The sequence below is a fragment of the Sturnus vulgaris genome, chromosome 16 (assembly GCF_052056855.1).
Source record: "Sturnus vulgaris isolate bStuVul1 chromosome 16, bStuVul1.hap1, whole genome shotgun sequence".
NCBI classification, from domain to species: domain Eukaryota; kingdom Metazoa; phylum Chordata; class Aves; order Passeriformes; family Sturnidae; genus Sturnus; species Sturnus vulgaris.
In genome coordinates, this window is record NC_142258.1 from 6,908,675 (window position 1) to 6,931,559 (window position 22,885).

At 38.0% G+C, this 22,885-nt stretch overlaps 2 protein-coding genes across 2 annotated transcripts; both read left to right on the top strand.

The window, feature by feature from the left end:
- The first annotated feature begins 4,417 nt into the window (after positions 1-4,417).
- LOC106849198 (parvalbumin, thymic) lies at positions 4,418-8,822 on the top strand. Its single transcript, XM_014869648.2, has 5 exons — positions 4,418-4,503; positions 6,208-6,275; positions 7,046-7,178; positions 7,397-7,506; positions 8,797-8,822. The coding sequence occupies exons 2-5, from the start codon at positions 6,215-6,217 to the stop codon at positions 8,820-8,822; spliced, it is 330 nt and encodes a 109-aa protein (XP_014725134.1). The 5' UTR covers positions 4,418-4,503; positions 6,208-6,214.
- A 6,319-nt stretch (positions 8,823-15,141) lies between these two features.
- On the top strand, positions 15,142-18,026 carry LOC106849189 (parvalbumin beta-like). Its single transcript, XM_014869637.2, has 4 exons — positions 15,142-15,202; positions 15,810-15,942; positions 16,678-16,787; positions 17,264-18,026. Exons 1-4 carry the CDS (start codon positions 15,142-15,144, stop codon positions 17,287-17,289), a joined length of 330 nt encoding a protein of 109 aa, XP_014725123.1. The 3' UTR covers positions 17,290-18,026.
- Positions 18,027-22,885: the final 4,859 nt, after the last annotated feature.

The following is a 22,885-nucleotide window of genomic DNA, read 5'->3' on the forward strand; positions in this document are numbered from 1 at the left end:
AGATAATGACCCAGTTCTTACTTTGTGCTCCTGCAATTATACAACCCAAGGAGCTGTTTCTGTTTGTAGTGGGACCCACTGTTTACACAGTGGGATAACAACTATACAAGAACATACAGAGAGGCTGAAAAACATCTGAGTTCATTTCAAACACATCTATATTTGAAAGCTTGCTGCAACTGAGGATTATTTATAGTGTTTATAAACCACAGTCATGGAGCAGGACTTCACCAGGCTACGTAGTGTAAACACACAGACTAAGGTTACAATTCCTGTAACAAAGATCCCCTTGAGGGATTTTACCATACAGGATTTGAAGAACACAGTTCAAGAACAGAATATGGTAGATCAGATATTGAATAGAAGTTCTGTTTTCAGCATGCGTCTTTGCTTCCAACTTAGCTAGAAAAGATTGCCTTGGCAGAATTGATTTTATTTTCTACTCAAAACCCATGATAATCCTACACACACCTTGTTATTGCCATCTTTATTTGGACATATTCAAAAATAGCAAGCTTTTCACTTCAGAATTAAGTCAAGAAAATTGATTCTATATGCTTTCTGACACTTACTGCAAGTAATTTTAGATTCATGGAAGGAGTCATCTGGAGATTCAAGTATCTTGTCTGTTTATGAATGATTGCACCAGATTTAACAGACCCAAGAATCTACCATTTCAGAAATCAGTCTATGAGAATTTCTTTCTTAAAAAAAACCCTTTTTTTCTGCATCACTGGATGGACATTTTTAGAAAGAAAAGGAAATGGAAGTGAACTGGAAAGATTGAATTCGGGAATAAAAGTTTTGAGCTACAGCTTCAGAAATCACATCTGGTCCATATTCCTTTCAAATTTCAGAATCAGGATGGAAATTCCCATTTCAGATATGCAGGACCAGAAATTGTCTGATTTATGTAAACAATCTACTTGGCTTAAAAATTATATTTTACGCATGTAAGAAAAATATGACTGAAAAGGTTTTGTACGTTAACATTTTACATGGCAGTAGCAACTGAAAAGCTGCATTGTAAATTTTTAGAATCTCTGGAAATCTACCTCAGAGGCTGAACCCACATGGCATTAGAATGATAGATGGTGAAAAGTAAATTGCTTAAATTTTGTGATTCATTCAAGTCTGCAAAAATAAACCAGATGTTATTGTGTGTTTCCCACACACAGCTTCCTCCCCCCATAGCAACACTTCCAGCATTTTTCCTTATTCAGCATTTTATTGGGGGATGGTTATGAGGTGTCTACAGATAGTAGGTTAAGTAATATAAACCTATAACCACTCACAAATATTCCCAGATCTCTCCAGGAGTTACATTCCTCATCGAACATGATGCATTAATACAATTACACTAAGTTACATCTATACAATTTATTTCATCTCATATATTCCTAAAGCAAATTACAAGTCAAATGAATATTCCACTTTCGCTACTCACATGCCATTTAACAAAAAGTTAAACACAATTTGCCAGGTGATTCCTGTTCCCTGACTCATGACCATGGATACCCCTATCAGAAGCATTCATCTCATTCATCTGAAAATTATCTCAGGCATGTACGAGGCACAAAATCACACTTATTTAATTTAAAGCAGGCACTCACACAACTCTTCAATGCACTTCTGTTACTCTCCCGCACATGATTCACATTGGCACTCAAAGAATTACAAGAACAGATTATAGAACAATCACAGAACTTATGATGACCTAAAATACAGCTTTTCCACCTGGGGAGGTGGCTTCAGATATTAAAAGAATTAAGGTTAAAAATGGGAAGAATAAAACAACTCCATGCCTCCAGAAAGCAAAGAGCCTTGAGCAAAGACAAATGTTCAAGCCCAAGGGTTTAAAACTGCTTTTAGTGGTAACCCGACTGGCTGAAAGGGATATATTTTCCTTACTTTTTCATACTTCCCCAGTTCTTCCCCTGCCAAGTGGGATGGCAGCCACAAAGTTCTTAACCGTATTTGATTTAAGAAAGTAAAAGTAACAGGACAGATGTTTATACAATCCCTAATGTAGGGCTTGAAAAGAAAATGGTTTTTGGAGGCTGGTTGTAAATAGTTACATGATCCCCTTGCATTTCATCAGTGCACATGTTCTGGATTTCTAGTGCCTCCAATCTTACTGCAAAAGTGACTCCAAAATTTGCTGGAATCTGAATACAGCTGAACAGACCAGAGCCATAAAAAATTTGACTACATGCTTTACCCTTAAAATCTCAGGGCACAAAAGAAATTACCTTGTCAAAGCCTCTAGAAAAGAAAGCACACTTTAAAGACTGCATCCTTATGTGCTTCACATAAAGTTCAAACTAATGGCAACAGCCCACAGGCATTAAGAGAAATAACAACAATCAATGCTATTTTTAAAGGGAAGAGTGGGGGCGAGGGGTTAACATATGTGGAATTAGCTCTGGGCAAAATGAGAAGCCATTGCATCTAAAATCAAATGCATTCTCTGAAATAGACACCAGGGACCAAATTCCCATGCAGATTCCTGCAGTCCAAGAGTTTCAGCAGAATTTGGCCTTCCTCTTAACTTAGCTTTATGAGGTCATATCATGCCATCAGTTTTTATGTCGGACACCCTACGTACTGCACATCAGTTGTTGGCACTATGTAGACAATTTCCCAAATTGGAGAGGGAGAAAAGAGTGGTATGTGTAAAAGGCAGAGGAATTTTTTCCCATTTAGAATAAAATTCTGAGGAAATAGAATTTCTGAGAAGAGTTTGAGGGGGGAAAGTGGTATTTGTACCCCTTCTATCAGATGTCACCAGTGACAACAAGAGCCAGTATTAAATATCTCTCCATCAAATTCTTCTCGAAATTTTTCAGCGCCAGCTGGTCAAGAACCCATTCAGAAAACAGGGAAAACTGTAATCTTCCATAGCCATTCTTAACATGATTCTTCTCTGCAAAAGAATTATATGTGTCTGAAACTGTTTTGTGGAGGACAGACTTGCAGAACTTTTAATAATAAAAAAATTTATAGCAATAATTTTTCTTATGTTTGTATACAGCAAATGAAATAGCACCTCCTCCACCACAGAGAGAATCTTTTGCAAAGGTCTTTTGTTGCCTTTTGATCAGCTGCTCTCAGTGCTGGATGCACTAATGTCTCGTAGGCACCCTCCATTTGTCACTTTTCTGTCTGGCACCTTGATTTATTAGTGGCTGGCTTCAGTGGCTGGCTAGGTCTGTCTTCCATCTTAGAGGGAAATGCTTTGGAAAAAAGATGCCTTGGTATTCTCTGTGACATTAAGACAGTCTCTGCACTGTCACCTCTTACCCTGCCACACCTCAAGCTGTGATGCCAATTGCACTGTCATCCCTTGCCATCCCTTAATCCTGGCCATAATGATACCTTGTGCTGTCATCCATGTGACTTGTCTTTCACTGTTCTGTTACCTCAAGGCACAAGTGAGATCCAAGCTGACAGGTTCCTCACCCAGTTAGGCTACAATATTCGTGAAAGAAAATTGAGATGATCAAATTATATCCGTGAAAAAAGTAACTAGCACAAAGGAACACTGGGAAACAGCACTGGTGAAACAATTCTAGAAAATAAGCACTTCTCTGAAAGAGATTGAAGACAGGCTGAAATATTGTTATAGCGATGATGTTGCTATCGAAATTTTTCTCTCTATTCTGAAAGCAAAGATCTTTCATGTAGGGCTCAGGGACTTTTGTCTCAGAGACAGCTGGGCAGATCACAACCCCTTTGCTTCATACATAGCCGACTAAACAGGTTGTCAGAATCTTGCAGAATTGTAAGATTTTCTCTGGAAAAAGAGCAGATGAAATACCCTCCCCCAACCAACTGTTCTGATGGATTGACATAGTATTATTTTACTTCCTACAGCAACAAATTCACTGTGTGGTATTTTTTTTCCAAAAAACAACAGATCAGACATTCTGGAGACAACATGGCTATTATTTCCCTTGATTGGTTTGCTATGCTAACAATACCTGAACGGGACACTTCTAATTTTTTCTTTTTGTTTAGTGCTGCAATGATGAAACTCTTTCACACCGAGTGTCTACAGATAAAATAACAAGTTATCATATCTAAACAGTCACTAAAGACACCTCTTCAGAAGTTATTGTGCGTCATTTTATCTGACTCCTCAGATCAAGCATATCAGATAGTGGGGGTTTTTGTCCTGCCCTACATCGCGTGGAGAAGCTGGTGTTTTCTGCTTAAATCAGAGGAAATTTGACATGACTCTGTTCTTTTTGTCTATCTGGCCGCTTATCTTGTTTCGTTTGCAAATATCATATGTATTCTCTTGAGATAAAAATAGTGCAAGATGATTAGTTAGGCAAGTTCATTTGACACCATTCCCCCTTCGTGACGCTGAAATCTAAAATCTGTATATGGTAGACAACTTAAAGTATATATATGCAAGTTCAGCTTTGCTGCAGACACACAGCAAGTACCTTCATCCCAACCTGACTGCTTCCTTATCCAGTCAAGAAGACCACAAAGGTAAGCTGATTAGATCTTCTGCTTTCAAAGAAACACAAAAGCAAAACGCTCCCTAAACAGAAAGCAATTAAAGTATCTATTCTTATCTCAGCTTCCAGCATGTTGTATTTTTACAAGCTAAGAGAATAGAATCAGCATTTGGATCATAAGATGGAGCAAGAAAGGAATGATGCCCCTTGTAAAAAATGCTGTAATTTTTAGGTTTTCCTTCAACTCCTCCCCTTTTTAATCCTGTTGGCAGTGAATTAGATGAATGGCTGAGCTCGAAGTTATCTTGCCTAATGCTGAGAGGGGGAAGAATTTTGCACAAGAACCCAGTGGGACAAAATAATTGCTAGTAAAAGAAAAGTAACCCAGCTGCCTGAGCTGAGGAAGGCTCCATTGCCATCAGTGGGAATGTGTGCCATCACTTTCTTAACCATTTCTGAGATATTCTGAAAAGGACTAAAATGATTGACAATCTTTTCTGCTGTGAACCAACAGGTACAGAGGCAGCCATTTCATATTTTAGAGGAAGTTTAAATCTGCATTTAGATCTCAAACCAGTGCACAGACTATAAATGGGTACCACCAGTTGATTCCTTCTCAGGCTGTGCTTAGACAGGAAGAATGATGTTGCTGAAAACCAGTTAGGGATTAGTGAAAAGATATTTCTATTCTTTTGTGGCTTTCGAGAATAACTTTTCTATGCCTTAGTCTCCTTCTTTCACTAACATGAATTAAGAGTAATATTTCAAGTTTTACACTCTAACTTGTCTGCACTGGTGTGTGCACTCTACCAAAATGTAAATGCATCAATGAACTAAAAATTTATTAGAAATTCAGTCATTATAGCATTTTGTTAAGTGATGCACATTGCACTGGCAAACTATTGCAGCTGTTGGTGCTGAATGAGACAGAATATCTTTCTCAAATGAAATGCTGCTGTGTCAGAAGAAAACACGTCCTCCACTCTACTAAGAATGAATATTAAGTCATGACATTTCTGTACTAAAGACAACAATCTACTGAAATGTCAAAATCTGGAAAAAATATTGTTTATTACAACATACATGGAATTCAAAAAGAAAAGAACCCCAGAAAATACTGCCAAAAACTTTTTTACAAAGCTCTCATGAAATGTAGTCTTTCAGTGATGCAATAGCACAGTAAGACACATTTGTTGTTGCAACTAAACAGGGGAGGAACTTACCCTCCAAATTTGCCTGAGTAAAATTACTAATTCTACACTAATACCTCCATTCTTTGTGAAGCTCACTACATCTATTGATAATAATACTAGATTTTTCACATGCCAATTACACTTACTCCAGATATAATTCTAGGGGACACACCAGCCTTATCTATTATGTGTGCTGTAAATACTCTCTGGGTTTTACTGAGCAGCAATCCACCTCCAGGAAAACCCACACAGAAGTCATGAATTCTGTGGTGCTGGACACCTTGGATTTGCTCTCCCAGTGCAGCAGAGGCATCAGATCTTCCTGAAGCCCCACGCTGCCGCGTGCAGAATTCCTCCCTCATTCCCAGCTTTCAGTGGAAGCACCTGCTGCAGACATCTGTTACAGCATGCTCCACTTGCCATCAGATGAATAATGTCTCCCCTATCACACACTGTCACTGCAGCAACTTCAAATAGAGCCATGCAAGTAGGAGAGAAGTCATTTTAATGACTAAGTAGCTCACATTTAATTTATTTTACAGTTCAACAATGGCCATCACTGACATCCTCTCAGCTAAAGATATTGAATCTGCTCTCTCCAGCTGCCAGGGTAAGGAATGGTTGCTCTGCAGACAGAAGATGCGTATCATTTTCATGTCTGAAGATGACATGCCTATCATTTTCCCCTTAGATTCCTTCCCTGTGAGATCTCTTTCTAAGCTGCATTACAGTATAGCCCCTTAAATTCAAAATGTCTCACAAGGGGTGAGCAGCAATTAAAGGGCCACAGTTTCAGTTAGTGCTGGCTTAACACTAAGCTGCCAGGATCTAAACCTGTTAAAGACTTAAAGCTAGCCTTGTCCTTCAAAATTTCAGAAAAAGCCTCAGCTTGAAGAATGAGAGTGTCATTTGTGAAGCAATGATCAGTCTCACTTCTCTTAAGAGCTGCTCAGTATGATCAAGCCAATTTTCCAAATACTCAAAAGATCTGGTTTGTCTGTGAATTACTTACTCCTCTATCAAATTCTTCACCTAAATAGAGACTTCATGAGAATGAATTAAGAATTACAGGAGTCGTTTGCAAGTCACAGTAGCACCCTCTTAATATTTATTTTTAACTGCATGCGACACATTGCATAAATCCTGATTTAGCAGAATGTGCATTGTAGCAGAAAACTTCAAACTGGCTGAAAGGAAATATGACCATGGGCACAGAGTGATTTAAAAGGGAAATTATCCACTGTATCTGCTCTTTGGCTACATCAAGGAACAAGAGAGAAGCAGGCTGATGCTTAAGGAAAGACATACATATTCACAAGGAATACACACAGTAGTATCGACTTTAAGGGAGAATATTTAAACAATTTCTGTTTCTTCCAGCTGATGATTCCTTCAACTACAAGTCTTTCTTCTCCACGGTGGGTTTATCCAGCAAAACTCCTGATCAGATAAAGACAGTTTTTGGAATCCTTGATCAGGACAAGAGTGGTTTCATTGAAGAAGAAGAGCTGCAGTAAGTACTCTTCAGCTGCTCTATTTCTTTAAACAACAAAAACCTTTGAACTTGCTTGGGTGGGGTTGAAGAAACCCTTGACGTTATTTTAAAAATAAAACACAAATCCTTGTCTTTCCTTGAACCTGTGTGAATTCCCTGAGACAATAAGAGCAGACATTACCTTATGGGACATTTCAGAGAACAAAACTCAAGCACAGCACCCTGTTCTATTTCAGGCTGTTCCTGAAGAATTTCTCTTCAAGTGCCAGAGCCCTTACCTCAGCAGAGACCAAGGCTTTTCTGGCTGCAGGAGACACTGATGGTGATGGCAAAATTGGAGTGGAAGGTAAGATTTGGAAAATTGATAACATTTGTGGTTTAAAATGCACTCATTTCAGGCTGCAAATAACTGGGGCATGAGCAATACACACGAGTACTTTGACCTGATACTTTCAGCCACAATTTTTGTATAAGCAAATACTCCTTTATTTTCATAAGTTTATTAATTTGGTCTCTGTTGCAGCAACAGAATATTTAGGCCCAGTGTAGAGTCTGGTCTTCCAATCAATGATAACAGATTTGGGACTAATCCTGCTGTGTGTCTGATCCACAGACTCAATGTTCCAGATTTTTAAAACATTCAGAACACCTGAATTTCTCTGAATTTCCATTTCATCAGTAGATGCTCTGCACTTATGGCCATACCACACTTCCATTTTTAAACACATCTCTACCTAAAGAAACTTATTTCTTCATCTTCCACTATCAAACATTGGCCTCTATTACTGGGTGCTTAATTCACTGATTTAAAATACAACTAGTGTTTTTTCTCAAGGCTGCAACTGCAGCAGTGCAGCACAGGATTTTGTGCTGGAAAATTATCTGATAAGTGCACATTTCACCAGGCAGTCCTTTAAGAAACTCAATCAAATTCCTGAAGAAAACCTCACAGGGATAATGTGAACAAGCCAGGATATTTCTTTTAGAAATTGCAGCATAGAAAAATAGGACATTATGCATCATGTATTAGAGATGTAGTCGCTGAAAACAGGGCTGTCTCAGCTGAACTAGGACAGGTGGCAATAGCTCCAACAGACACACGTGCTAATCTTAGCCAGATTTGGGAGGAGAGAGAGATACACTGTTGGAGGAATTTGCTTTAGCAGCAGCTTTTGCAGCTTCTGTTTATGAGTCCCAAATTGGGCATTATATTATGCAGACCTTGGCCCTTAACCATTGAATCTACCACTCTGGAATTACTTCACTATGGATATTTTTTATTTAGAATAACAAAACTAAAAAAAAAATCCTCTTGCTGAGAGCTACAGGCTCTTCTTCCTTGCCTATTATCAGAGTTTGTAATGGGGTAAAGATAGTTTACCTTTAAGTCAGGATTTCCCACAAATACGATTTTACAGATATACTCCTCCTCTCTCCACTTACTCTTTTTAAGGAGTGAAAAATCTGTTACACCCCCAGAATCTCAGTTTAGCAGTAGCTTGTACAGTGTTATAATAACTTTGGGAGCTCTCCATGCCTAGGAGTTTCAGTAATTTTTATCTATCTTTTTAAAGATGTCAAAAAACTACTTTCAACAAGTTTTATTCCCTGCTTTTCTCACTTTCTTCCTTGACAGAATTCCAGTCTCTGGTGAAGGCATAAACAGCATTAGACCAAAGGCAACCTTGGGCTGACTCTGCCAATTACCTCGTCCAGCAAGCACTTCGCACTCAGCATGTGTTTGTACATTTTTATATTGTTTCAGGCATTAACAGTTCCCCACACGTGAAGTTCACACACCTGATTGACGAGAAATCTTGCAATGTTTTGGTCACCTGGCATTGTTACATTTCCATTGTAAGGAAGGCACTTTGTGATTTTCCACCACCGATAATGTTGAAATTGTGGTTGGGAGAGGGGAGAAAACAACTAAAAAATCAGCTAAACCAAAAGAACCTTGGGGGAAAAAGCTGCTTTTAAAAATTTTGTTTAGGTTCTCCATCCTCATACTTGAGCATGCTGACTCACCAGACACAGTTTTGATGATCTTAAACCATATGATATCTTCTCAGGCTTAATTGTACTGATTTAATTGAGGTTTATTTCTGATTAATTCTCTGATACTTAAGGAAAAGAAATGCTGAAAAATAGCTAAAAATAATTCATATTAAGTCCCAACCCTGCGAATATGAGAAAAAAATTAAAGAGGAGTTCACACATAGCTCAAAACACAGAATAAGTTCTTGGGTAATTTTACAAAATAAAGCAGTAGATTACAGCGTAATTGTATCGTCAGAAAGTGTTTATGGCCTAAAATGTGACTCTCCCTTAAGAAGATTTATCTTCATGAAATCTAAGGCAGCTGTGAGATAGAGGAGAAGGGTCTAATCCTACTCTGACACTGTCACAAGTCATGGTCCCCTGACAACCTAGGCCACAGGCCTGGAGGCTTTTCCATGAATCATGAGCCTGTTGCTTATTGTCTCTGAACATGTACAAAACAATAATATTTGCCACATCTGTGAACTTCTGTGTTTTCTACAGATGAAACTACAGCCAATCTTGATTTTTGATTGCCCTAAAGCTCTTACATTGTAAAATAATGGCATAACTCAAGTCTTTCACTCATTATATGAATAATTAGCTATATGTTCCATAATATCAGCAGTTTTCTTCAGTCTGAAAGCTAAGAACTGGTCTTCCCTTTGATAAGTGTCTTACAGGATTTAGAGTTGGTTACAGCGTTTTCTTCATTAATGGACAAATTAAATAACGTTCATGGCTAAAAGCAGATGTCAGCAGGCTGAGTAGATCTGTGCATCTCTGGCTGAAATCATCCCAGAAATTTCCCCACCCTGATTTAGCTGTTTCCTTCCCCATGCTGTCCCATGCTGTGGCTCCAGCTCACAAGCAGACTGTCACTTTAATACTCTTTGCTGAAACTGGATGATAATTATGATTTGGCAGCTGTTTTAAAGAAGAGCAGAAACAAAACCTTCTGGAACTTTTATGTAACAGCCAGTGTTGGCATTTCCATGAATTGCAAGATGATTATGTGAGCAAGCACAGCTCCCTCATTCCCAGGCATGTAAGAGAGCCGGTCGACAGATTTAAGATAGCTAATGCAAAAGAGGAATTCCAGCAATCAGATTCACTGAAGCCTTGGCAGAATTATAATGAATATAAATCCTAATTCTATCCCCACAGCCTTTGATGTTAAATCTGGGCTTATATTATAGCTGCTGTTAATTGCAGCACTGAAATATTTTGCATAATGATGAGACTCTGGTTCCTTTTACCTTAATTATTTCCCTGCTAAAGAAAAAATCCTGGGGCAACCCAGACCTGCAGCAATATCCAGATGTAATATATACCTTAGCTCTTCACACTGCTGATCACTGAACTATCCTGTCACTAGCTCTCAAGCAGATGGCACACACAGTACCAGAAGTGACAGACCTGACACTGCATTCCTTGCACCTCTGAGACTCTCATGTGGAATGCAAGAAATGCAAGACTGCACAGTGGCCTATCCTGTATTTCAGAGATGCTGAACAACTGCACATCACTGCCTTGTGCTGCCACAGGGGGATGAAGCACTCCCAAGAATCAGGAAATCCTTATGTGTTCAGCAACTTCACCTATTCTTGTAAGAAAATCTGTTCTTCTTAAATAGTGGCAAGAAGATGTGTTTTAAATCTCACTAAAATCATCCAGACACTTCATTCAAAGGAATTATAATAAAACTCCAAGAAGTCCCCAATTAAATAGAAAAGCCCACAGGCTTCAGCAAAAATACCACCTACTCTCTATTAAGGTTTCTGCTTGCATTAGGATCTACATTTTAGATCCACATTTTAACCAGATTAGAAAAGAGTATTTTTTAACAAAGTCAAAAAATGTGATTTTTCTTCTGGCAAGGATAATTTTAATTAAGTCAGTGGCAGCTTTCAGATTTTAGGGAGTATCATGGAATGTTCTTTGAACTTGATATCACCACCATGCTAGAGAAAAGCTTCAATTGCAGGATGTCTATGTGAATGCCAACTGAAGCACCAGAGAGATACATGGTTGGTATTTAATGTTATCATAATTAAGGTACAGGATAGGCTCTCTGGAGGTCTCTGGTCCAGTCACTCCCTCCGAAGGGCACATTGCCCTAAGACGAGTTTGAGCATCTTCAAGGATAGAGGTTCTATAACCTCCCTGGGCAGTCTGATAAGTAAGGATTAAATCCTCTGCATCAAGCTGCTATGAATGAATGAAACCAATAAAACACTGCTGAGTACACAGTTAAAAACGAAAATTCTGTTAGAAATTGTTTATGCTACATCAAATTAGAAAGAATCTAACAACCCTTGGTATTTTGACACTGATCGCCTGCTCTCAGGTTTAGAGTAAGACCATCCTACTCAATATAATACTGAGTATAAAACTGCTTCATAACTCCCAGCATAAAGGAGATGCGGTTTGGGTGTTGTACCTTCACTTAAGACAATTAAAGAGCTACCCAAATTGTGAGTGGTAGATCTGAGTTCCACTTGGCCCAAAGACTGTGAGTACTCAGACACCTCAATCACTTGATCACCCTGCGTGAGCAGTTTAATCTCTAATCCCCCCTACACTTCTTATGAAATACAGATGTACCATGATCCCTTTAAGCAGGAACAAAACACAAAGCAATCTATTGTCCTACATGAGCTCCTAGAAAAAGGACACAGAGGGCCAGGGTCAATATCCCAAACCTACCCTAGTGCTCTAGCCACTGAATTCACCATCTCTCTTAAACCAAAATTCTGGGTTGCCCTGAAAGAGGAGTAGAACCATACACGAGCTAAAACCTCCTGGTATTTAGTGGAAGCTGGCTGCCTCCTAACTCCATAACCCTTTGGAAATCCCAATCCAAAAGCCATTTGTAAACTTGAGATTCAATTTCAGCTCTCCAACTGTTTGAAATCTCAGTCATCTTCTAACAAGTAGAGAGCACAGAAAGGGCAAGGGGATGTCAGAACATTCATTGCACACATAGGCTGGTACAGTTTCTTCTTTGAGTTAGCAGCCAGCCCATGTGGAAAATCTTTGATGCAGCATCATCAGAGGTGCCTGGAGCTCTTCACACAAACAGTGTGGGCAGAGGGGGCCAAGGCTGGATTAATTTCCTGGAATGGGTTACTGAAATAGATACATCTTGATTAAATCCCTGAACAGACATGTACCTAAAATTTTCATGCTCAATTTTTAATGTATTCTAAAACATTTTAATAAGAGGAGACAGTGGAGCATGAAATAAAGTGTTCACATTTTGTGAAACCTAATTTCCACATTAGTTTTGATTGTAAGCACATAAAGATACCATTATATTGGTCTGGACTTTCTGGTACACTTTCTGCACCAAAGATCTATAGAGCACATCAGCAGCTGAGATATGGCTGCTCGAGAACTTTTGATTCGTTTGTCAGCACGTCCTATACTCATGAAAACACGACAATCAGTTTTGTATGTCAAGTTCCAGAAGACAAAAACAGATCATCACTCCAGTTACAATAGAAAAAGAAAGTACCCTTGGACAATGCCTTTCCTTGCTGTTACAAAGGTGACAGGTTATTGACTCTAAATTGACCCTAAATTCAAAGGGGAACTTATGTCCAATTAGAATATGCAAACACTTGACTCAAAGGGAATCATATCAGTTCCATCACAATGACATATTGATCAGCTGTATTTTCTAGACACTGACTTCCTGCTTTGACTTACAGCCTTCCAGAAAAAAAATATTTTATATTTGCAATGATCTCCAAAATGGACTGTAAAATTCAGCCAACATAAAAATAAGCACAGTAAGCCCTGGTTTTGTTAGGCAGATGAAGTAAACTGTTATTCTAAATCATCATGAAAGGGAATTCCTCAAGAATTAACTCAGATTTTTCAATTTACCCTGTTTATATTCCTGTTCTTTCAAGTGATTTGCTAGGCTAGAGTTTTTTTCTTTTAAATAGCCGTTCCTTCTTCTCCCCCCCTCTGATGAACACTCTCCTGTTATCCTGTTCTCATCCTGGCCCTCGATTTTCCCTCACCCGTAGTCCCGCAGAGCAGTCACGGCTGGACTTTCCTGTCTTTGGTGCCACCTTCGGGCAAGTGGTGGTTTGCCACAGAAATACTCCAAAACTCTGCTAGAAATGCTTTGTAATCTCAGCGTGGGCTCCTCCCAAAGATTATTTTTTGAATGCTCAGTAATTCCCTTACAATTACCAGATTGTCTCTGATATCAGGCCATACTTTTGAGTATTTCCTAGAGATCCAAGCCAAAGGCACAGCTAGATTCCCAATGGAAGAACTGAATCATTTAATTTAGATTCCCACCTGTTCGGGATAAAATGCCTTTAAAAGTAACTTGTTCAGTTGATCACATATCATCCAGAAAAGTTAGTGTCATAATTTTCTATTTACTGCTCAGCATGGGTTTAGAATAACATGGTCAGTGCTTCTCTTAAAAATTCTTTTCTGGAAGAAATCAAGAGGAACTGAGATAGATGAGGTTTTGTCTGTATTTTCATGTATGTAATTTTTGAAAGACAGCAGCTTTATGCTATAGTGATTAGAAGATAGGCTTTATTTTAAGTGTTCTCAACATTCAAATGTTATTTAAACCTAAGCAATACTCCAGCCATGTTTATATATGTGTCAGTGTGAAATATCTCCTAATGGCTTTTTACACCACTAGCCAACTTCAACTATTCTCAAGGCCATTGAGTTCCAATAAATTTCATGAGATAACTGACCTATTAATATCCAGTAAGAGAAAAGCTGCAGTTTGAGTTTAGCTGCTGTTTGAGACCTTACAGTTTATTTTCTCAGCATAACAGGGAAGAACCAAATTTCACTGCTCTCTTTTCCTCCTGGCCATGACTGATTCACCCTCCTATGTCCTGCCGAGCAACTGACAACCTTCATTCTGCAAATGGACACATTTACTAGGATGATTTTAAAATGTGCACCATGCAATTAATGACTGCTGAGCAAATGCTGTCAAGATTAGACTTTTATAGCTAACCAAAGCTTATATAACAACTTATTAAAAGTAATATGGGCTGAAGAAGTTTTGTCTTTGAGCTTGTACTTGTATATCAGATATATCTATTACAAATGTGTCAGTATTAGTATGTTTTGAAGACTACTAGGGCAACTGCAGGAGTAGTGTTTCATGGGTAATTAACATCAGGATTGGGTCCTTAAAAGCCTGCTTTGAAGATGTCCATTTTTTTTATTATTAAGCAATTAAAAATATATGTATTTTTTCCTTTATACATTAAAAATTTAATTTCACTAAAATAGGTGCAAGCTGAAAGGATTTACTTCATATGGCACTAAAACTTACATATTGTCTAAAACACCATGCACATTCCTTTGGGATATAAATATCAATCTGATTAGCAAGCAGGTCTTGTCAGCCACAGTAACTTATCCCCTGGGGTATCTGAACCATCACGTGCCTCTAGGACTTCTTTAAAAGGTCAAGAGGACTTAACTGAGGCCTATATAAGTCATTCTCTATGTCATTTGAAAAAGAATTAAGTCAAGAGGACTCTGCAGATCTTTTGCCTGACAATATTTTCTGTTCTTGGCCTGGGGAAAATTAAGTGGCCAGGTGAGTTCAATCTTTCCTCTGGAGCTTTAGAAGACATCACAATAATTCACACAAAAAATGCATGGAAATAACCAAAGATGCCCAAATGCCAGAGAGGTCTACAAATACATTTGGCTTTGTCCTCAGCTTGTACACCTGAAGATTTAACTGGAAATACCAGTGACTCAGATGCACGATGTGTATCTGAACTACAGGATGGGCAGTTGGCTCCTGCAGGGCAGCACTTCTGCTCTGCCCTGGGACCTGGGCTCAGCTTGGGGCCACCTCCACAGCTGAGAGAGTAAGAGCAGTGGCAACTCCACCCAACAGTATTTTTCATTTTGCAGCATTCTTGATATGGCTCTTTCCAGTATCCTGACAGAAGCGGAAATTGCTGCTGGTCTACAGAGCTGTCAAGGTAATAGTTCTGTTTTAAATTTGGTTTTGCAGTTTATCTCTCAAATTCCTTTATCCTTGCCACCCCAAAGTCCCAATTCCAATGGAAACAGAAAACTCTCTCTTATTAAAAACAGAAAAAGGATGCAAGGTATTGGAACAGATGCAAGTTTTAATCTTGGCCATCCAAGCTACAGGTACTCACCGTTATTTGTGCACTGCAGCAATTTTAAGGATGAAAAAAATCCAAAGGCTGAATCCTGCATCAGAAATCCTATTTTTACACAGAATAATAATAAAACTACTGCTGATTCAATACAAGCACAATATTGACCATCAAGTTCTACAAATATCTTTCAGTGAAGTATCTATTTACAAGAGTATGTTCTTCATGCTGAAGACCACAGTGATTGTTTTGTTACCTTCCTAGTTGAGAGACATCATTGACGGAAAAATCCCATTTATCTGATATAAACTCAGGAAAGTCAAAGACTGCTACTTGGGATTTGTAATTACCCTCACTGTACTGCAGAATAGTTTGCTGCTTTTTGATCAAAAAACTAATTTTTTTGTTCCAGATTTTTGACAACTTTTCTTCATCTCTCTTTGTTTCTATCTGCTTATTTCAGCCGCTGATTCATTTGATTACAAAACCTTTTTTATCAAAGTGGGTCTCAACTCCAAGTCCAAAGACCAAGTTGCCAAAGTTTTTGGAATTCTTGACCAGGACAGGAGTGGCTTTATTGAAGAAGAAGAACTTAAGTAAGTAAATTAAAAAGTTACCAAGGGGGTTGTGGTTTATCATCTAAAAATGCATGATAAGATCAGAAATATTCCCTTTCCTCCTGTCCCTTTGGATGGGAGACAATCGTGTGTTTGTGCACGTGTGTGAGTGCTGGTGCTGGAGGAGCTGCAAGTCAAATAGCAAAGGCAAGGCTGGATCACAATGGGGAAACTGAGAGCACTGAAAATACTCATTTCATGTAGCAGTAACTGACAGACGGTGAAGATAAAAATAGCAGTTCTGCTAGAGCTGCTTTTTATTATTGTGAGGTTTTTTTACCAGATTGAATTCAAAGGGCCATTTTTCTCTCATCTTTCTTCCTGTCACATGAATTCTACCTTCCAGATCACATTCATCTGACTTTGAAGTTAAAAGTAAGGTTAGAGATATTCTTGCTGCTGAGTCTCTGCATCTTAGGAGAAAGGAGGATAACAAGGGAGGGAAGATGAATCCTGCCTCTACAGAGTCAGAGTCAGTGTTAATTTTGCCTTTTTAATTCAATGAAACCAAGATGTCATCAAGGATTTTTATAGGCTGTGAAGTAGCATCCTCTTACTTCCTTACTCTCACTCTCAATGAAGTTAGAGGAAGTTTTACCATCAAAACAGTTCTCAAGAACTCAATCATGCTTGAAAATTTGCAGCTATTACCAATCCAAACCCTGAATATTTTCAGTATTATGTGTCACTCATTTGTTCTCTCATCTTTATCAGACTTTTCCTGAAGAATTTCTCAGCCAGTGCCAGAGCTTTGACTGACGCTGAGACCAAGGCGTTCCTGGCAGCAGGGGACAGTGATGGAGATGGTAAAATTGGAGTGGATGGTAAGACTGCCCTTATTAAAATTATAATACCTGCCTTTGAGACTTCCTAAAGGCAGCTCTAGGCAGCTGCCCTGCTTTCATGTACTGGATGTTATGGATCTGATGCTGAGGTGCTCAGATCTGCTGTATTACAGAGAGAATTTAACATAGGAACAGGTCTCTATTCTGCCCCTGGCTAAAGTGGTCAGTCCCTTTTCTCATTTATGGAGATTTTTTCAGGACTGAAACCTAAATTCAGTATATAATTTCACTGCTTTTTGCTAGTGAACTGTGATCCAATGTGGCACTTAAATGCAACACTTCCTTTACCTTAAGTACCCATTGTTATGAATACACAATGGGCTGCATTTAAGGAATGATTATCAGATGAAGTAGCTTTGGTTTCCCATTTTAACTCTAAAATCAGGAGAGAAATTTTTGACTGTGTGATTACAAACAGAAGTCCCCTTTTATTATCCTTTTTTCTTCTTTTTCAGAGTTTCAAGCACTGGTCAAATCGTAGCCAGCAGTCAAGATAAAGACCAAGATGTACATGCCATAAACAATCTTTCTTATTGCAAACCTACCATCTATTTACATATTTGTATCCTGAAAGGTAATGACAAATTGTTGGCAAGTGGTTTCTTATTGCTGGAATACATCTGAAGTGGTACAAGCAATACTTAAGCCATGCTGCCAGGTGTTTTAAGCAAAAGGTCTATGCCACTGAGGGACTGAACTGGAATCCACGCCTCAAATCTGAATTTAGGGCATTAAAGATACAAACATAAATATTAAGAGAAGAAATTGAAAGCATCTCTGTGGGCCATTGAATTTTCAATATTTGCATAAATAAATAAAAAAACCTAGAATTAATAAAATATCCAGGTGTAAAATGTTTATGGTAAGTGGTAGCAGTGGTATTTAATCAAGAGGCATTTCAATATTCAATATGTTTTTCTGTCATTCTTTATGCAAGTGATTGTGTTTCAGAGACTAAGTATATTGCAGAACCTTGCACTAACTAAGTCATCAATTAAAGATCAATTGGATCCAGGAGGAATTTAGATTACTGAAATAGCAATACATTCAAAATTCCCCAAGGAATCCCTCACCTTCATGCCCACCCGATGGCACTATTGTTCCACTGCTAAAACAATGTTCTGTGTGCTCAAATGGATTCCAGCAACTCCTCGTGTCCCACCTGCCACTTCTGCAAAAAGCACTTCAAACAAACAAGTCCCCAGTGCTCCATAAGAGCAAATGGGGGAATGCTGCCTAAATAATCAACATTCTGCTGCTTTTCTCTTCAGCACTGAGAATAACATGATGCCCACACCTCACCGGGTTGTAAAATGCATCAATGTTTGTGAGGGAGGTATAATAAAATGAATAAAATGAATAAAAAATGCTAAGAAATTAATATCTTTTTTCTTTACAGACATATTGAAATAGCAAGACAGACATAAGAATGGGGAGAATGCAAAATTCTGAGTAGTTTCTCATTAATTGAAGTTAATTTTGTGCACTAGGTTAGGGTTCTGGTTGAAAAGCGTGGGCATGATGATGTCACCACAATTTTGCCATAGTATAAACACATAGAGCAATCAAACAGGGCTACAAAAATGAACTTATTGCTAATAGTACCTAATGAAACACTGCAGTGTATCAGGCTTTTGTCTTAGATATATGACCATAATAAACACAACCAAACAGCCTTTTAAAAATCTAGATGGCTTTAACCATCCCAAACATTATACTTGCAACACTACAGTTGCTCCTAAATACTCTTTGAAATAAATTTGGAGCTCTTGAAAAGTCTTTTCTTGGACAATAATCTCCCAAAAACTGGTATGAGTGTTTCATACTGTATTTGTTGGATCTATTTAAGAAGATATTTCAATATTTGCAGATCAAAAAACTTAATTTCAAAATTGCTTGATGATGTTATTGTGGTTCTGAAGCACAACATATTTATGATAAGACATTATGGAGAAGGAAGGAAATATCAATACATTGTTGGGGAAATCATCATATTACACAAAGTTAAGGCAATCTACAAGACCAATGAAAACTCAATAATGTGTTCATGCTCTATACATTAGCCAAAACTATATTTCCATTAACTCTAATGAATGAATCAGGGCCTAATATTGTAGAATTTTCTGTAAGAGTGAACAAAGAATTATCCATCAAGCAAATTGACATTCATTACTTCAATGTCATCTCAGGACAGCAATTAAAAAAGGAAAATTTGCAGAATTAATAACTGCAGCCTGACCGCAGGGCTAAAAGCTCTCATTATTTTCAGAAAATGCTTTGTTTCTCAGCTGATACTATATTTTATGTTTTCATCATGCAATATGGCTTACCCAGACATTTTCAAGCATTGCACCAACATTAATGGCTAAATAAGAGAGAAAGGCACAGACAGCTCAGATAACTTCTGAGATAGCAGGCAGCTCCTTTCTTTAACTACACTTACTTCCACCCTGATTAGCCTGCTAGGCCTACAAATCTAAGACAATTTCACCACTTACCATTCCATTAAGAACAGTAAAAAATTCATGACAAGGTAAGTCTGGTATCAGCTTCAGTGATCACTCCAGAAAGTTAAGATGAGCTTGTGACTAGACAGGTTTTTAGACCTTTCCTTCTTCCAGCATTACCAATAGGCAGATCAGAGGAGAAAATGCTGTTTTCTTTGCACAAGAATATATTCACTCACCTTCTTTTCCTCTCTGCCTCTCACTCACACGGGCTGTCAGGCACTGTAAAATTTCTGTAACTACTTACCATGGGATTTAAGAAAGCTCTTCAAATTGTGCCTCAGCTGGAAATACTGCTGCCTGATCACAAACATGCATTCTCAAACAGCTCCCTTAGAGCAAAGAACATTGTGCTGGAATCAGACATCTGGAGGTCTGAGACCCTTAATATGGGATTGCCTCTTGTCAGTAGAATTTTGTCACATGCTTGGTACATGTGTTTTAACAGTTTGTCTGAATCTCCTTTCTTTAGGCCATTTCTGCTAAACAAGCGAGTTTTGACGATGTTTATGATAAAGTTAACCCTAATTACAGAGTAATTTTACTTCAAACCTCACTAAGGGTTACACATCCTCCTACTGCTGAAATTAATGGCCAAACTCCCACTGAAATCAATGAGGACAGGCAGTGAATACAGAAGTAGTTGCACTTCAGTGCTATTTGGTTTATTTTGCCATGGTCCTTACACCAAAGGGCACAGCAAAATGCAGCCATGTGCAAAGAGCCTTTGGTAACAGCAGTGTAGGACTGTGCTTGTCTTTTCCATGGCACAATAGGCAGCATCCAGGTTATTTCACAGCCTCCAACATTAGTTATTCCTAAAATAGACAGAAACCCTGAACAACGTAGATTTTTAAAGATCACTCCATCTGACACTGTCTATAATGCTGACAGCAAACAGAAACATGTTAGACAATTAAATTTAGGGTCAGAGACAGAAAATTGCATTACTGAGTCTCAGAAGAGCTTCCAAGTGCTTTTAAAGACAAACACATATCAAATGCTGTCAGAGATCTTCCAGGACAGCTTTTTAAGTGAAAAAATATGTTTATCAGGCCAGACTCTATGAATTAGTGACACTATTACTCAGCTGTGTTAGTCTATTCTGCTGTCATTTTCAAACAGGAATCAAATTCATTCCCACAGAATGATGAGAGCATCATTTGAACTGAGGAAAGTTCACATGGTATTTCCCCTAACGTGAGAGAAGTACCTGTTTTCCTTTAGCTCCAGACCCACAGTGCTGCAGAATTTATCTGGTATCCTGGGTTCTCTTGTCCAGATCTCCACTCAGTTCTCTGGGTAATATCCTCTACCTGCTGCAGGGAAAGAAAGCTTTGTCACTGGGGCCTGGCTTTCCTCCTTCATTGTAGCAAGAAAGTCAAATACTACAGCACGTGCTCAGACTTCTCTGTTAAATATAACAAAATACTATGGGCCAAGCAACTATTGAAATTAAATACAGCAATTATTTCTCTATTTCTATACGATTAAAGCATTTGCCCTAAGAGACAACTTGAAGTGGCAGGATATAATTCATTTTGTTGTCAAGGTCCTTTTAAATGATTATAACTGTGAACACACTAAAAGTCTCTGCTGTCACCACTGAGACATCAACACTACTATCAACCACAGAGGTTACTGAGTATCTATTTTAGTTGCTTCCAAACTCATTACAAAGGCAGAATCTGTTATCCAGGATCATGATACCACTGGCCCTGACACAACCAGGGCTGAAAGATGGAGTTGTGTGGGTTTGAGAACAGCTGCTGCAGCATCTCTTTACACTGTTGTAGTTGGTCTCAGGTTAACACCTCTCCTCTGATCTCACCTGAGACAACTGCTGATGTTTCTTTTGCATCTGCTCGAAGTCATGGCTTTGGTTGATTGCCACTGCTAATTAACTCTACTTTATGCCAAACAGAGCACAAAGGGTACAAGACTAGTCCTCAACCTGTCAATGTTTACCAAAACACAGTTTTTCTCTGATACTTAGAGAAGTAAATAACACTTGATTTGAAGACAATTTTTTCGTATGTTTAGATTCCTAAAGAATCTAGAACCTTAGCAAGAATTTATCAATATGAATATTCTGTACTTCTCAGAATCACACCTTCAAGTTTGAAGTCTGAAAAAAAATTGCTTTAATATTATTAAATAGAGACACCTCAGGTGAAAATAACACTAGGTCTGAAAGTACATAAATATTCAGATGATCAACCCAATAAAACTTTCAGATGTCGCTCATAGAGCAAAAAAAAATCCCCAAAACAAGCAAACAAAAATTAATATTTTTTCTTGAATTTCAAAAGAATGAGTGCTAAACATTCCTGGAAACTGTGCAATTCTAAGATTCTGTGTCAGATTTTGCACTGTTGTTAACTGCCTATTATTTAGTAGCTGTTGTTCTGGTTGAATTATCAGGGATTTTCATTATAGTGTTACATTGTTTGCATAGCATCTTTTAAAAAACCCACTTTCTTAGATCTCAGTTTTTGAATGCATAAAGTAATTACAACTACCTAAGTTAACACATAACCAAGAAAGAAGGAAAACAGGTAGATAATTTAGATGTAAAATAGATTATCTCATTAAAATATCCCTTAATATACTAACTCCTGATTATTGCATTCTAATTGTAGTGGAGGGAAACCTGTACTTCAGATGAAGTGTCATTAATAAATAAATAAAACCCAGTAACCCTAGATTCCCACCTGTATCAATGTCCAGTGACATCAACTTGATTCTGAAATTCAGCACTTTTAGGCTTTTGTAAACTATCTTTCAGCCAGGATTAACATCACTTTTGTTGTCAGTGTTGAATTTCAAATACTAAAAGCTCTTCAAGAGCAATCATAGCAATTATCTCACTTTTATTTGAGATCATATTCTAATATAATACTAATTCTGGCTATCTTACAGCTGTTGAATACACATAAAACCAGCTCAGCACTCTATGCCATGACAGAGTGCATGAGGTAACCAGATGTCATTCTTTGAACATTTGGTGTTTTTATTTTTTAATAATGCCCAAATTAGTTCCAGATATACTTTGAGATTGAGCATTATATGCTCACCTTGATCTTGTCATTTTCCTCCATTTCAATTCCCTCATTCTCATTAGCTGTCAATAATTAGTGTTGTATGGCAAGTTAAACAAAGAGAGCAGTTCCATGAGTACTGTGTAGCAGCCAGCAGAAACAAAGCAAGTTTCCTGTAAAGGAACACCTATTGCACTGTCACAGAGGACTGGAAAAAATATTTTTCTCCAGAAACATCTCGGCAGTAAAAAAAAGAAACCTTCTGTTCAAACTCATATCAACTTGAGGTGATCATAAAGGAGAAACTACAACAGAGTATAAAAAAACACCTAAGAGAATGAAAGTTATTTCAGGATGATTCTGGAGAAAGCACAGAATGAACTTCATCCCAATGGCCACTGCCTGGCAGATCATACATAATACCATGGAAATCTCAGGCAGAAAGCAACATGAATATATAGCACAGAATTAATAAGATAAATGAAAAGAACACCAAAAGATCTGTGATCAGACCTTCAGCTTGTACAAA